The sequence below is a fragment of the Propithecus coquereli genome, unplaced genomic scaffold (assembly GCF_000956105.1).
Source record: "Propithecus coquereli isolate 6110/MARCELLA unplaced genomic scaffold, Pcoq_1.0 Scaffold438, whole genome shotgun sequence".
Taxonomy (NCBI): domain Eukaryota; kingdom Metazoa; phylum Chordata; class Mammalia; order Primates; family Indriidae; genus Propithecus; species Propithecus coquereli.
The window spans coordinates 1,030,749-1,044,855 of NW_012150152.1; the positions used below are offsets into that span (position 1 = coordinate 1,030,749).

General features: G+C 65.7%; 3 protein-coding genes across 3 annotated transcripts in view; all 3 read left to right on the top strand.

The window, feature by feature from the left end:
* Positions 1-5,618, top strand: part of ELL (elongation factor RNA polymerase II) — a 67,383-nt gene extending 61,765 nt beyond the window's left edge. The window contains exons 8-12 of the mRNA XM_012654031.1: positions 252-744; positions 3,612-3,678; positions 3,838-4,009; positions 4,968-5,012; positions 5,386-5,618. Coding sequence (XP_012509485.1) covers positions 252-744; positions 3,612-3,678; positions 3,838-4,009; positions 4,968-5,012; positions 5,386-5,502 — 894 coding nt within the window. The 3' untranslated portion in view covers positions 5,503-5,618. The remainder of the gene's footprint in view (positions 1-251; positions 745-3,611; positions 3,679-3,837; positions 4,010-4,967; positions 5,013-5,385) is intronic.
* Positions 5,619-5,931: 313 nt separating this feature from the next.
* On the top strand, positions 5,932-7,349 carry LOC105818101. The gene is made up of 2 exons (XM_012653978.1): positions 5,932-5,940; positions 6,580-7,349. Exons 1-2 carry the CDS (start codon positions 5,932-5,934, stop codon positions 6,976-6,978), a joined length of 408 nt encoding a protein of 135 aa, XP_012509432.1. The 3' UTR covers positions 6,979-7,349.
* A 3,480-nt stretch (positions 7,350-10,829) lies between these two features.
* On the top strand, positions 10,830-13,958 carry ISYNA1 (inositol-3-phosphate synthase 1). The gene is made up of 11 exons (XM_012654032.1): positions 10,830-10,857; positions 10,951-11,094; positions 11,239-11,400; positions 11,704-11,836; positions 11,928-12,121; positions 12,306-12,455; positions 12,534-12,749; positions 12,850-13,014; positions 13,094-13,207; positions 13,288-13,505; positions 13,603-13,958. The coding sequence occupies exons 2-11, from the start codon at positions 10,975-10,977 to the stop codon at positions 13,808-13,810; spliced, it is 1,680 nt and encodes a 559-aa protein (XP_012509486.1). The 5' UTR covers positions 10,830-10,857; positions 10,951-10,974; the 3' UTR covers positions 13,811-13,958.
* Positions 13,959-14,107: the final 149 nt, after the last annotated feature.

The following is a 14,107-nucleotide window of genomic DNA, read 5'->3' on the forward strand; positions in this document are numbered from 1 at the left end:
GCCTCCCATTCCCATGACTCAGCTCGCCACTGGAGTGAATGTGCTGAGTGGCACTTCAGCCCCCGGGGGTGGCCTTATTACGACTGGACCGGCTGCCCTTCCCTGCCCACGAGCTCTGGGCACCTGGGGCCTGGCTCGGTGTCTGGACGCCCCCGTGTGGCTGAAACAGGCCCTGCAGCGGTCGCTGGGTTTCCTTGCTCATGCTGGGATGCGGCCAGCCGCCCTCTGAAACGGTCTCAATTCTGTCCCAGAAACGGCCGCAGCCTCCCGAATTCATTGACCCCCTGGCCAATAAGAAGCCCAGGATATCCCACTTCACCCAGAGAGCTCAGCCTGCCGCCGTCAACGGGAAGCTGGGTGTGCCCAATGGCCGTGAGGCCCTGCTGCCCACCCCGGGTCCACCAGCTGTCACGGACATCCTCAGCTCCAGCGCCCACCTGCCCCCACGGTTGGAGCCCCCGAGGGCCCATGACCCCCTGGCCGACGTCAGCAACGACCTGGGCCACAGCAGCCGGGACTGTGAGGGTGGGGACGCGGCTGCCGCGGGCCCCACCGTGCACCTTGGCCTTTCCCTGCCGACAGACTGCACCCAGCCCGGCAGGCCCCACGGCAGCCCCTCGCGCAGCAAGTCCAGGAAGAAGTGCAAGAAGCACAAGGACAAGGAGAGGGCGGCTGAGGACAGACACCGGACCCAGCCGCCAGACCACGCGCCCGCCACGCACGGAGCACCACCAGATGCCCCGGGTAGGCGCCGAGGCAGGCTTGCGTGGGGGCTCTGCAGAGGGCGCTGCCCTGTGCCACCCTCACTCTTGGGGGGTCGAGGGGCTGCAGGCCACCCGAGGCTGGGGGAGTGGGGCTGCGCTGCCTGCACGTCCAGCCTTGGCACCCCATGTCCTCGCACCTCGTCGTCTCTCTGCCCCTCCGAGGGGTGAGCTCTGATAGCGTCCTGGTGGCTTGGGCCCCATGATCCTCGCAGTTGCTGTCACTGTGTGTCAGGTCAGCGCTGGGGCTGGGGCTCGCGGAGGGTGACATGTACCGAGAGGGACAGACCCCAGGTGGCAGCTCTGGCTGCAAGGAGACCCTGGACGCTGGGGGGGGGCGGGTGGAGGGGAGCCAGCCCCACCTGGGAGACACAGGGCAGGTGCAAGTGGATAGAGCCCGGCAGGACGTCCGTAGCACCCAGACCGCCTGTGGCGTTGCGCAGTCTGCTGAGGAGTATGGGTTTTAGCCTGCAGGGAGAGGATCTGGGGGACGGGAAGCCAGGAGGACCCGGGAGGCCCGGATGCCAGCAACAGGGTCGGGGTGTGAGGCCGGCAGCCTGTTCACTGAGTAGAGGACCCTCTGCGGGGAGAGTGCGTGGTGGGCTGCGGGGGCGCCAGGGACGTGTCCTCCTGAGAGAGGGCTTCTCTGTGTTGGGGGTGTCATCAGGACCAGGGGGCCTGAGCCATGGCAGAGGCAGGGCCCCGTGCGGCTGCCGATTTACACCGATCAGTGTGACGCAGCAGCGAGAAGGCAGCCGCACCAGCCACGTGGGGTGGGGGCTTCTGTGTCACTGCAGGCGATGGCACAGGTGGCCGCCTCACTCCCCAGTGTCAGCTGGCCCGGGGCGGTCCAGGCTGCGTCGCGGGCTGCCAAGTTTGGATTGTTTCCCTGGGAGGACACCGAGGAGGGGCGTTCCTGGGACTAGAGTGGGAGCCTGTCTTTTGTCAGCCTGGCTGTGAGTTGCCCACCCGCCCTGCACAACGGCCGCCCCCTCCCCCTGCTGAGGCCAGGTGTCGTTGGGCAGAGAGGAGGCATCTCACGGCTGGGTCGGGTCCATCCTGCCTCATATGTGGGCTCAGCAGCTCCCGTGGGCCCGGGTGTGGGTGACTGGTGGGGAGGAGTCGGCCCCTCTGACTGGGCTGGGCCCAAGGCAGGACACCCCACAGCCAGGATGAGGCCAGGATCTGTCTCAAATGGCAGAACGAGACCCTGGATATCCTGGCAGTGCCCCGGAAAAGAGGCAGACCCTGGGCCCAGGACTGGGTTGGACCAAAGAAGAGACACAGCCCAGGCCAGTGCCACATAAGGGGTCAGAGGTGGCTTCTGATCCAGCGTGGTGTGTCGGCCCCCAGGCCCAGGGGGGTTGTCTCATGCCACAGGTGAGGAAGTGCGAGACAGGCAGTAGGTGCCCCAAGTAACGAGAAGCAGGTGACTGAGGCATCAGAAACCGTTACTGGTGCCAGGTGGTCCGTCTCACCCAGGGCCTCAAAGGTGGTCCGTGTCCGAGGAGGTAAGGACAGCTGCGGAGGAGCGCGTTGGGCTGTTCCCAGTGGGCTGCTTGGCAGCCACCCGCAGCCGGTGCCTGAGCAGGAACGGGGGCCGCAGGTTTGCTGAGGGCCGACCTGGTAGGTCCCACAAGTACTGTGTTGAGCCGACCCTGAGCCTCGGTTTCCCCATTTGTCACCCTAGCTGGTGAAGATCTGGGGATTAAATGAGGTGACGCTGACTGGGCCCAGCACCCAGCAGCCACCCGTTCCAGGCGCGGGGAGTCCTGCCCACCACAGGGCAGACGAACGCGTGGGTGTAGGCCCCTCAGGCCAGAGCCCGAGCCCAGCTGCCTGTTCCCTGTGGCCCTGGGGAGGCCACAGCCTCTTAAAGGCGACCCAGGCGGTGGCGGCACTGGTTCAACGGCCAAGCACGGCCCAGAGTGGGGCGTTAGAGCCGCGGGGTGTGCTCAGGCCTGTGGTGGGGACCTGCAGCGGGGTGGTCCAGGTGCCAGTGGGGGGAGGGCTCTGCGGCCTGGAGGTTGTGGGCGGGCTGCGCCCCACTTGCAGGTGGCCTTTCTAGGGACGTGAAAATTTGTGCTGCGGAGACTGTGAAGTGATAAGATCATTTCTGTATTGGGAAAAAGGCCTCTGGAGGGCGGCACGGGGGAAACACGCCAGATCACAGTTGCTGTCAGCCGACGGCCGCTTCAGGCCAGGCCCCTTGTGCCCTGAAGAGCTAAGCGATGTCAGCAATCACGTCCTGGAGCGCCACTCGCGGACGGCTGGCTGGCTCCAGCCGGCCCTGTTCCCGAGCTGCCACGTGGAGCCTGCAGCCTGGGGTCCGGTGGGAAGGGCCGGGCGGGACTCAGACCAAAGGCCAGAGGCCAGGCCCTGCCAGCCGTCCTGTCTTTGCCCTTCGTGGCCAGAGACTGGGATGCCCCAGGGACTTGGATCGTGCCAGGGGTCATTTGCTTGCAGCCCAGTGACCTCTGACGTACAGTCGGGACACGGCAGAAGGCTTACTGGTGTCGAGCTCCGAACAGGTTGCGCAGGCTTTGGCCCTGCAATTAACGATGGCCAAGAATGCGACCGGCATCTGGGCTCTGCACCCTGCAGGGCTCTGGCCTGGGTTCACGGGCGCATGCTGTGCCTGGCTCACCACCTGGGGGCGCTCCTGGGTCCAGCAGCCCTGGGTGCCTGGCCCCCAGTGGACGGCCGCACACCCTCCCACACCACCCCTCTGCTGCCGTCCCTCCTTGTCCCCCAAACAGCCAAACGTGCCCCCTCACACACGTCCCCATCCCCGCGCCTCCTGCGGACCAGTGCCGGGCCTGGGCTCAGCAGGTGCGTCTGCTCTCGCAGGTTTAAACGGGACGTGCAGCGGCTCCAGTGTGCCCACGTCCACGTCGGAGACGCCCGACTACCTGCTGTGAGTCCTCGCGGGGCTTCCCTTTCCTGGGCTCACCCCCACCCCCGTACCGCAGCTTAGCAGAGGCGGAACCCACTGCTGGGTTGGGTTTGTGAATCCAAACAACACGTGGGCTGCGGCATCGCCCTCCAGGCCAGCCCCTCTCCTCCCCCTCCGCAGGAAGTACGCGGCCATCTCCTCCTCAGAGCAGCGCCAGCGCTACAAGAACGACTTCAACGCCGAGTACAGCGAGTACCGCGACCTGCACGCCCGCATCGAGCAGATCACTCGGAGGTTCACGCAGCTCGACGCCCAGCTCAGGCAGCTGTGCCAGGGCTCCGAGGAGTATGAGGTAGGCGCCCCTGCCCCTGCCGCGCCCTGGCTCTGCCGGAGCCCACGCTGTGGGGCCACCAGGACCATGAGGGCTCAGGACAGCGTCTCCCGGGTGCCAAGCGCCCCACGCACATGCGGCTATCCTGGGTTTCAGGCCCGGGCCTGGGGCTGTGCTGTGGGGGTCCTCGCAGGCGACCCAGCTTGCCAGCCTCCTCTGCGGTGGGGACAGCCATGACCCGCCTCCTCAGGTGGGGGCTCTGTCGGTGCCTGGGGGCCTCTCAGCCCAGGACACAGGGCTCACTGTGCCCACATCGTGGCCAGACTGCGCAGACACCCCACGGCTGAGAGCCGTCCAGCACTCCAGGCCTATCAGTGCTGCTGCAGCGGGGGGAGGAGTGAGGGCGCTGGGGTTCCCAGTGGTCTTCAGTACCAGGCGGCCCTTGGTTCTCAGGCTTGGGCACATGGCTCCCTGAGCCACACTGTGGGAGGGGAGGGTCTCTACCCTCAGCCACCAGTCCCGGATGCCGCCCTTCAGAGCTGGTGCCCTGACTGTAGGGCTGGGCCCTGATTCATCCTGGGGTCTGTCTTGCCTGGGGAGGCCTCTCTGGTTTCCAAAGGAGACCTCACGATTGGAGGGACCATGGGGGATTTAGAGGGTCTGGGCGTGAGGAGCTTCTGGGGCTGCCCCACGCAGCCAGGCCACGTGCACGCGCAGCCTCCCGAGGCTCCGACAGTCCCCACCCCCGCCCGTCCCAGGCCTGTGTCCTCTGCTCTGCGGCCTCTCTCCTGCCCCGCCCACCACGGAGCCCTGCAGCTGCGGGCCCCTGGGGCGCTGCTTGGAGTGCTCCTGTGCTGGAGACTGCCTCGCCCCCCCTCTCTGCCACCCGTGCAGAGCGTCTGCCACCAGGGAGAAAGGGCCACTCCGCTTGGGTTTCCCACAGGTAGAGCGTCATTTATTTCTCTTGTTTTCCCTGCAGACCACGCGTGGGCAGATTTTGCAGGAATATCGGAAAATCAAGAAGGTGAGTCTCTGCCGCATGGCAGGCTCGGGGCGTGTCAGAAGCAGCCGATTCAAAGGGAGCCTGCGGAGAAGAGCGGAGGGCCCTGGTGGGCCTCAGCGGCCTCCCTGTCCCACCAGCCTGTGGGCGAGCCCGGGCAGGGCCTCACTGGCACCCTGTCCCCAGCTGCTGGTGAAGCCCCCGGCCCTGTCTGGCCCCCGTGGGGCACGGGAACAGCCCGTGGGTCGCAGCCTCCCGAGCCGGTGTACAGGGGACCAGAACCCTGGGCATTGAGCCCAGCATGGAGGGTTCTGGTACGAGGGCGGTCACTGTGGGGTAGAGCGGGGGGCACAGTGCCTGGGGTCGAGCCTGACGCCGGACCTGTGGCTGTCCCCAGACCAACACCAACTACAGCCAGGAGAAGCACCGCTGTGAGTACCTACACAGCAAGCTGGCCCACATCAAGAGGCTCATCGCGGAGTACGACCAGCGGCAGCTGCAGGCCTGGCCCTAGCTGCCCACCACCTCGCCTCTCCTGACCCGCCGGGTGGCGGGGAGCTGCGGGTGGGGGGTGAAAGAGGATTTATTTAAAACAATAAACGCGAGGAAGACACACGCATCTGAGCCAGCTCCGCCGGCTTCCAGGGGAGCCCCTGCAGACCTCTGGCCCACGTGGGGTGGCCTGGGCCCACCCCTGGCCCTCCCTGCCGCTCCCCAGCAGCCCTGGCCCGACGGGCTCCGGGAAGCCCCTCTCCTTTGCTGCGGCCCGGGGCGTTCAGCTTCCTCTCGCCGAAGACTCAAGGCCCTCAGAGGCCACCCGCCTGCCTTTTCTAGTTTTATACAAAGACAGCCACTTTAGCTACGCTAGTGAGACTTGAGTCTATTTTTGTACAAAAAAGAAAGCAAAATCTTTTTTTCTAAACCTGTGCCTCCCTCCCCTTGGATGCCCAGGGTCTAGACTCTGCCCTGCGTCCTTTCCGCAGTATTACGGAAGCCGCCGGAAGGTGCCACCGTTCCGGGAGCTCCGGGCAGGGAAGCCTCCGTGCCTGCTCCTGCCCCTGGGGCAGGGTCTCTGTCAAGCAAAGGGGTGGCCTCGGGGTGGCTGTTCGAAGGGCTCCAGCGTGTGCCCCTGGGCAGCTGCTGGGATCGAGGTGGTGCGGAGAGCGCCAGGCCCGGCCGTCGGGGCTCCAGGCTTGCAGGCTACAGCGGCGGCGTCGCGTTTCCTTCAGGCTGTCCTCGGTCTCCCCCTTTGCCGCTGCTTTTCCATCTCCCGCTGTGGAGGCCACGTGGTCTTTGTCCACTGCTCCGTCCACTCGTGGGTCCCAGGGTTGTCTCAGCAGAGCCACCACCGAGGTTTGCACTCAGGGAGGGGCTGGAGGGGCCGGTGGGGTCAGGGAGGCCCCGGGCAGAGCAGGGGGAGCCGGGTCTGCCCGCTCTGGGGGTGCAGGCTCTGTGGACACCTCAGTTGCTGCTGTGTTGCTGTGCCTAGTGGTCCTGGTACCCCCAAGGCGTCGGGCGGCTGTGCGTGTGCGCGGCCCCACCGCGCTTGCCGGGGTCTGGGGTGTCTGTTCCTGCGCGGGGCTGAGTGGAGCCACGACTTGGGGAGGTGGGGGCTGCCGTGACCTGGAGCCCGGGGCTCTCACGGGGGTCACTGCTGCTGGCGGCAAGGCAGGGAGGGCAGAAGTGCGCAAGCACAGATGTCTATTTTTCTAAACCGCGGGGCGGGGCGCCTCCTAATGGCTTCCAAAGAGCTGGCGCCGTGCGGAGGTGCCCGCAGTGCGTCCCACCCCGCCCCGAAGTCTCTTTCCTTTGGGACCCCGGGTTCCCAGAGCTGAGGAAGCCGATCCTTCATGTTTTGGTAGCCGTTTTGTTTTCATTCGGGACAAGGTGGGGAAAGAGCGGAGCAGGCTTGGGGGGGCCGAGCCCCGCGGAGGGCGAGGTGCCGACTGCGCGGCCGACGCGCGGACTCCGGTCGCACAGGAGGTTGTAAGGAGGCCCCAGCCTTGGGGCGCCGTGCGAGGGACTTTCGGTTGAATTTGCCTTTTTGTCGTTATTTCTCCTTTTAAGGAATTATGAAGCTAAGGAAAGTTTCGTGCTTTGGGGGTTGGTGGACGAGCTGATTAAATGTGGTCTAACTTATTGATACTGTTTTTTTTCCTTTAATGTTGTACTGTGGAGAAAACCTATTTGAGCCATGGAGTTGGTGTTTACAAGAACTTTTCACTTCTGCCAAAATGTTACAATTGAAAGGCATCTGCGTCTTCAGTTTCCTAATATTTTCTTAAAAGATCTAGTGTCCTTTTTGTACACTAAACAGGTGAATGCTGATTTTTTCAATCTACAATAAATTTCAGTGAACTGCATCGGCAGCCCAGGCTGCCTGGCTGGCGTGTTGTGTCACAGCTGGGTTTCCGTGTGGCCCTGTGGCTGGGGTGGCCGTGACTTGGCACGGGGCCGCCAGGGTGGTGAGGAGGGCGCATGGGGGCTCCAGTGTGGACCAGGCAGAGAAGTCATCCTTCCCCGCCCCCCCCCCGAGCCGGGGCCCCACAGGTGCCAGGGCCGGGAGCCAGACAGCCTGGCCGAGAGCAGGAGACGCGGGTGACGGGGAGCCACGGCGGGTGCAGCACAGCCGCACCGGCTGCACACGGGGTGGGCCGAGCCCGGCAGGGGCATCCCTTGGCCGCCTCCGCACCAAAGCCCACGGGAGTGGGGCCAGGAGGGGCGATCATTTGGGGGAAACAGCTGTGACTCTTCGCTCTCTGACAAAAACAGCTGTGGGTACCAGTGAGGCTTTACTGTCTCTTGAGGCCGGCACACTGGGTCAGCGGCCCCTGTGCCACCGTGGGGACAGGGATGCTGAGGCCTAGTGGGCATGACCGTCCCTGCCCCGAGTCCCAGGTGAGAGCTGGAGGCGCAGAGGACGCAGAGCGATCGTCCTCCCCGCCAGGGTCGAGTGGGGGTGGGCATAGTGGGGAGCGAAGTGTCGCTGGGGTCAGCGGCTGTGGGTGCCAGCCCCCCTGCTGGCCAGTGGCCTTGGCCTGGGTTCTGAGGTGGCCCAAGAGTCCGAGGGGCGCGGGAGGAGAAGTCAGGCGGCCCCGCAGGGCAGAGTGTACCCTGCCCCCGCACGGCCTGTTCTTCCAGGGGATAACATCTCTGTCACCTCCTCCACCTCGCTGCTCTGCCCAGCAGCCTCCCCCAGCCGGTCAGTCCCCTGGCCATCCTTCCTGAGTCATGGGTGCCACCGGTCTAGTCCGCTGGGACCCAGCAGGGTCTTCCCACCCCAGTGCCTAGGGCACCACGGCAGGGAAGGGCTCCGGGCTGCCTGCCCATTCTTGCCATTTGTAGGACGGTGTCCCCGGCTGCTCTTCCCACCAGCACCCTTATTCCCACAGCCCCTCCGGTGTGCCGGGCTCCACCTGGCTCCGGGACACAGCAGTGACTGGCAGCCCCATCCCTGCCTCCGGGAGGCCGGAGCCCGGAGGCCGGTGCCTGTTCTCAGCGCCCAGCCCCTCGGCCTTGCCAGCCGCAGGCCCTTGCAGTCACCTCGCGGCGCCAACTGCTGCGAGTGGAAGCAGCGCAGCCCGATGCGGCCTCCCACCCCACCAGCCTCCTGCTGGCACTGCCCACGGCCGCCCTGTGAGCACAGGGCCCCCTCACCTGCGCACATTCCTATGTCGCACGTCGCCTCAAGGCACGGGCTCCCTCTCTGATTCTCTGATCCTCCGATACCTACTGAGCATCCAACAGTTCAGTCCCCAGAGATAGCATCAGACTCCACGAGCTAGTCCCACAGGAAATTCCCGCCCCCGTGCGTCCAACCAGCCCGCTATAGATCTGGGGTCCCCCACAACCCCCATCTCAGCTCTGACAACTTGCTAGCTCAGGAAAATGCTGACAGCCGGCAAAGGAGAGGCACGGGGTGCGGCCTGGGCGTGGAGCTTCCCGTCCTCTCCGGTGCGGGCGCCACCCTCCCAGCGCCTCCACATCCGCACTCAAACCCCATTGTTAAGGGTTTAAAACAGAAGTTTTCAGAGACAGGGACAAACTCCTGGGTGATCCCCTCACCTCAGCCTCCCAAGTAGCTGGGACAACAGGCCTGCACCACACCTGGCTTCGTTCAGGGGTTTTTATGGAGACCTCCTGGGATGGGAGATGTGGGATACCTTTTCCCCACCCATCATAAGGGTCCCCGTTGACACTCCTGTAACAAAAGACAAGTTAACAAGAGAAAAGCGTAACAAATTTATTTAATCCAAGTTTCTCAGGACAGGAGCCTTCAGGAAGGAAGAGCCAGGGCAAAGTTTTTCTGCTCCAGTTCTCTGAAGAGTGTGCGGACATGTGATTGGACAAAAGGGTACGGTCTCACGGAAATACAGGCAGCTGGGGTGGGACCCAGCATGGCCTGTCTGCTCAGACTTCTCGGCTCCCCCAGTAGCATTCCTTCCTCCAGGGAATGGGGCAGAGCCCTTCTGGAATGAGGGTCTTCAAGGGGGAAGGTTACAGTTTCTATGACCTGCCTTGCGGAAGAAGAATTCTGGTTTCCATGACTCGCTTCGGGGCGAAAGAGGGGCGAGAGACCTTGCTTCTGCTGCCTTCTGGTTTGCTTTAGGTCCAAGCACTCAGCCTGCCAAAGGCCACACTTCGGGGGACTTGTGTCCTGAGCCGTAGCCGTCTCTACACAGATATGATTAAATCAATGGCCACTGGCAATTAAACTCAAATCTCCAACCCCACCAGGAGGAAGACCCAATAGTATATATCACACACCCAGCCCTGAGGGTCTGCCCCAGTCCGCAGACTGCCTCCCACCTGGCCATCTTTGCCTCTGCCCTCTCTGGGCAGCTCAGGTGGCCCAGCCTGTAGTTTTCTCTCAGTGAACTCCTCTTCGTATCTAAAACCCTTTACAGCTCATCTGGCAAACCGGGGGGTGGGGGGTTGCCCCAGTCCACTTCCAACTCCCTCAGACTGGGGCCCCTTCAGGGTGAGGCCTGGAGCCGGAATCTTGGAACCCCCACTCCCGAAGGTCAGGCCCTGTCTCCTGCAGACGTTCCCAACCATCCACCTTTGGGGCCAGCTGCAGTGGTGGAAACTTTCCGCGGCTTATTTTGGAAAGTTCCTGGGGAAGCTGCCCCCGCCCTCGGCTGGGTTCCCACGCTCCCTTATCCCTTATCGCCGCATGAGGGGCGCCATGCTGTGCCGGCCTCGTTCCTGTTCCTTCCCAGCTGGCCGCCGGGCCCTGCCAGAGCCCTCCCCTCCCCAGCCCGCCGCCCTCCCCTCCAGCCCACCCTCGCGAGCCCTCCTCCTGCAGGTGGGGGAATCAGGCCACGCAGGCCCCATCCACGCGAGTCCCCTCCAGAAACAGTGATTTCATCCACCCTGAGACTGGAAGGGGGCATGGGGAGCCCGGCGGGGACAGAGTTGGGGATAGCCTGGGTGGGAGGGGATTCTGGCTTTGAGGTCCGAGTCCCGGCTGGTCCTCTGCCTCGGTTTCCCCTCCGGTGTCTCGGGCCCTGAGACCCCCCCCAAGCCCTGCCCAGCTCCACCCCGGCCTCGCTCATTTGCACCCTCCTCATCCTCTTTTGTAAAATGGGAATACGCGGCCGCGCGCCCCAGGGTTTGCGGGGCGAGGTGGACGCACGCCGCGCTGTGGACGCCGCGCTGTTTCCGCTAGACCGAGACCCTGTGGCCACTGTGGGCTCCAGAAAGTCGGGGCCCGAACCCCCAGGCCCCAGACGTCGCGCCCCTCCCCCCTGGCGCGGGCGGGCGCGGGCGGGCGGGGCGGGGGCGTGGCTGCAGAGCTTTTCTCCCGAGGCCGCGCGCGGCAGAGCCCGCGCTGTCCGCCGCCGCTGCCCGAGCCGACTCAGCGCCGGTGAGTGCGGTGCCGGGGGTCGGGGTGCGGGTTCCCCGGGCGCCCAGACCGGCTTCTCCCGGCCGCTTAATGTCCCTGCTCACCCCCTGCTAGCCCTGCGTCCCCTAGCCCGCCGCGATGGAGGCCGCCGCCCAGTTCTTGGTGGAGAGCCCGGACGTGGTCTATGGCCCTGAGGCCATCGAGGCGCAGTACGAGTACCGGACGACGCGCGTCAGCCGCGAGGGCGGTGTCCTCAAGGTGGGCGAGGGACCGGGGAGACATAGGGATTGGGGGCGCCGGGGAGTCCGGGGATTTGCTGATTGCCCAACATCTCCAACCCCGTTCCTGCAAAGAGGGGATAGGGGACATGTCCCCGGGGCTCACTCCGCTGCCTGCCTCCAGGTGCACCCTACGTCCACGCGCTTCACCTTCTGGACCGCCCGGCAGGTGCCCCGGCTCGGGGTCATGCTAGTCGGTTGGGGCGGGAACAACGGTTCCACGCTCACTGCTGCCGTGCTGGCCAACCGACTGCGCCTGTCCTGGCCCACGCGCGCCGGCCGCAAGGTGGGGGCGGCGGGGCTCCGCGGGGCCCCTGCAGGGGGCGGGGCCTCCAGGAGGCGGGACCCGGCGGCGGGCGGGCTCGGAGGAGGGGTTTCCTCGAGGTAGCGGGGTCGCGGGGGCGGAGCCTAAGGTGCCGGCAGCCTTGGCGGAGGGGCGGGGAGGGGGGAGGTTTCCGCCCTGACTAGAAACCCGAACCGAAAGCGCCCGACGGCGGCGCGGAGCTTGAGGGTCTGCGCGGCGCCCTGGCCGGGTCTTTGCCCCCCGCGCCACTCCCACCGTCACCCCGCTGTGCCCGCCGCCCCACAGGAGGCCAACTACTACGGCTCGCTGACTCAGGCGGGCACCGTGAGCGTGGGCCTGGATGCCGAAGGCCAGGAAGTGTTCGTGCCCTTCAACGCGCTGCTGCCCATGGTGGCACCCAACGACCTGGTGTTCGATGGTGGGCGGAGCCCTAGGCCGGGAGGCGGGGTGGGCGAGGGGTCTGGAGGGTGCCGAACCCGGGCGGGGCCGAGCGTGAGGATCCACCGCAGGCTGGGACATATCGTCGCTGAACCTGGCCGAGGCGATGCGGCGCGCGGAGGTGCTGGACTGGGGGCTGCAGGAGCAACTGTGGCCGCACATGGAAGGCCTGCGCCCGCGGCCCTCGGTCTACATCCCGGAGTTCATCGCGGCCAACCAGAGCGCACGCGCGGACAACCTCATCCCGGGCACGCGCGCGCAGCAGGTGCTGCCCCATCCCGCATCCCTGTTTCCCGCCACCGGTTCCCCATCACCTATTTTTCGCCTCCTGTTCCCCCACTTTTGCCCCATCCCGCGAGTCCAGGCCCCACTTAGCACTTGGGGAACTGAGTGATCCAGGCCTCCGTAGGCTGTGGGACCTGGACAACCTCCCCGTACCCTACCCCCAGCTGGAGCAGATCCGCAGGGACATCCGAGACTTCCGGTCTAGTGCGGGCCTGGACAAGGTCATCGTCCTGTGGACAGCGAACACCGAGCGCTTCTGCGAAGTAGTTCCGGGTCTCAACGACACAGCCGAGAACCTGCTGCGCACCATCCAGGTAGCGCCCACCAGGGACCGTGGGGTCAGGTCCAGCCCCAAAGACCCGTCTGCGCTGACTGCCCGGTCGTCCCCACAGCTGGGCCGGGAGGTGTCCCCATCTACACTCTTCGCCGTGGCCAGCATCCTGGAGGGCTGTGCCTTCCTCAATGGGTCCCCGCAGAACACGCTGGTGCCCGGCGCGCTGGAGCTCGCCTGGCAGCGCCGCGTCTTCGTGGGTGGAGATGACTTCAAGTCAGGCCAGACCAAGGTCAAGTCCGTGCTCGTCGACTTCCTCATCAGCTCTGGCCTCAAGGTGTGTGGGCCTGGGGGTGCAGGCAGGGACCCTGGACTCCGAGCACCCGGCTTGTATGCCACAGGGCCTGGAGCCGCTGTGGCGTCATTTGTACCCGCAGACCATGTCCATCGTGAGTTACAACCACCTGGGCAACAACGACGGGCAGAACCTGTCGGCACCGTCGCAGTTCCGCTCTAAGGAGGTGTCCAAGAGCAACGTGGTGGACGACATGGTGCAGAGCAACCCGGTGCTCTACGCGCCCGGCGAGGAGCCCAACCACTGCGTGCGTGGGGGGCGGGCGCGGGCGGGGGGCACCCGACGGGTGGTGGCGGGGACCCGTGCGACCTTGTGCCGCACCCCAGGTGGTCATCAAGTACGTGCCCTACGTGGGCGACAGCAAGCGAGCGCTGGATGAGTATACGTCGGAGCTGATGCTGGGCGGAACCAACACGCTGGTGCTGCACAACACGTGCGAGGTGCAGGCGGGCGCTGGGCCGCGTGGGGCAGGGGGCCGGCCCCGCCCTGCCTCCCGCTTCCTGACCCGCCTGCCCCCCAGGACTCCCTGCTGGCCGCACCCATCATGCTGGACCTGGCGCTGCTCACGGAGCTGTGCCAGCGCGTGAGCTTCTGCACCGACGACGACCCGGAGCCGCAGACCTTCCACCCGGTGCTGTCCCTGCTCAGCTTCCTGTTCAAGGCGCCGCTCGTGCCGCCTGGCAGCCCAGTAGTCAACGCGCTCTTTCGCCAGCGCAGCTGCATCGAGAACATCCTCAGGTGCGCCTGGCCTCGGCGCAGTTGGGTAGCTGGTGGGGCTGAGCGCAGGGCCGGGGGTGGGGGGCCTGGCCCTGCTGAGCTCCCACTCTCCCCCCAGGGCCTGCGTGGGGCTCCCGCCACAGAGCCACATGCTGCTGGAACACAAGATGGAGCGCCCAGGCCCGGGGCTCAAGCGAGTCGTGCCCGCGTCTGCCGCCTGCCCTATGCCGCTCAGGAAAGGACCAGCACTCACTGTCCCCAACGGCTGCACGGGCGACGCCAATGGGCACCTACAGGTGCAGGAACCCCAGACACCCACCTTCTGAAGCTGTGGTCACGCAGCTAGCTTCCCGGGCTTCCTTCCCTTTGCACTTCCGAACCCGCCCCCTTCAGGCCCCCAAAGACAATAAAGCCGGTACCCCCACCCACCAAACTTCCACCTGTGGGTTCTTGGGGCCTGTGACCGGGATGCGTCTCCCTCTATCACCCCCAGCTCCGAGCGTCTCCAGACCGGACCTCAGCCCGCCCCCTTTTTCAAAGCTTTTACCCCCATCCCAGGGACCGCACAGCCCCTGGAGCCTCAGTGCATCACAGTCCTGGAAGGTGGGACTCGGGGGAAGGGG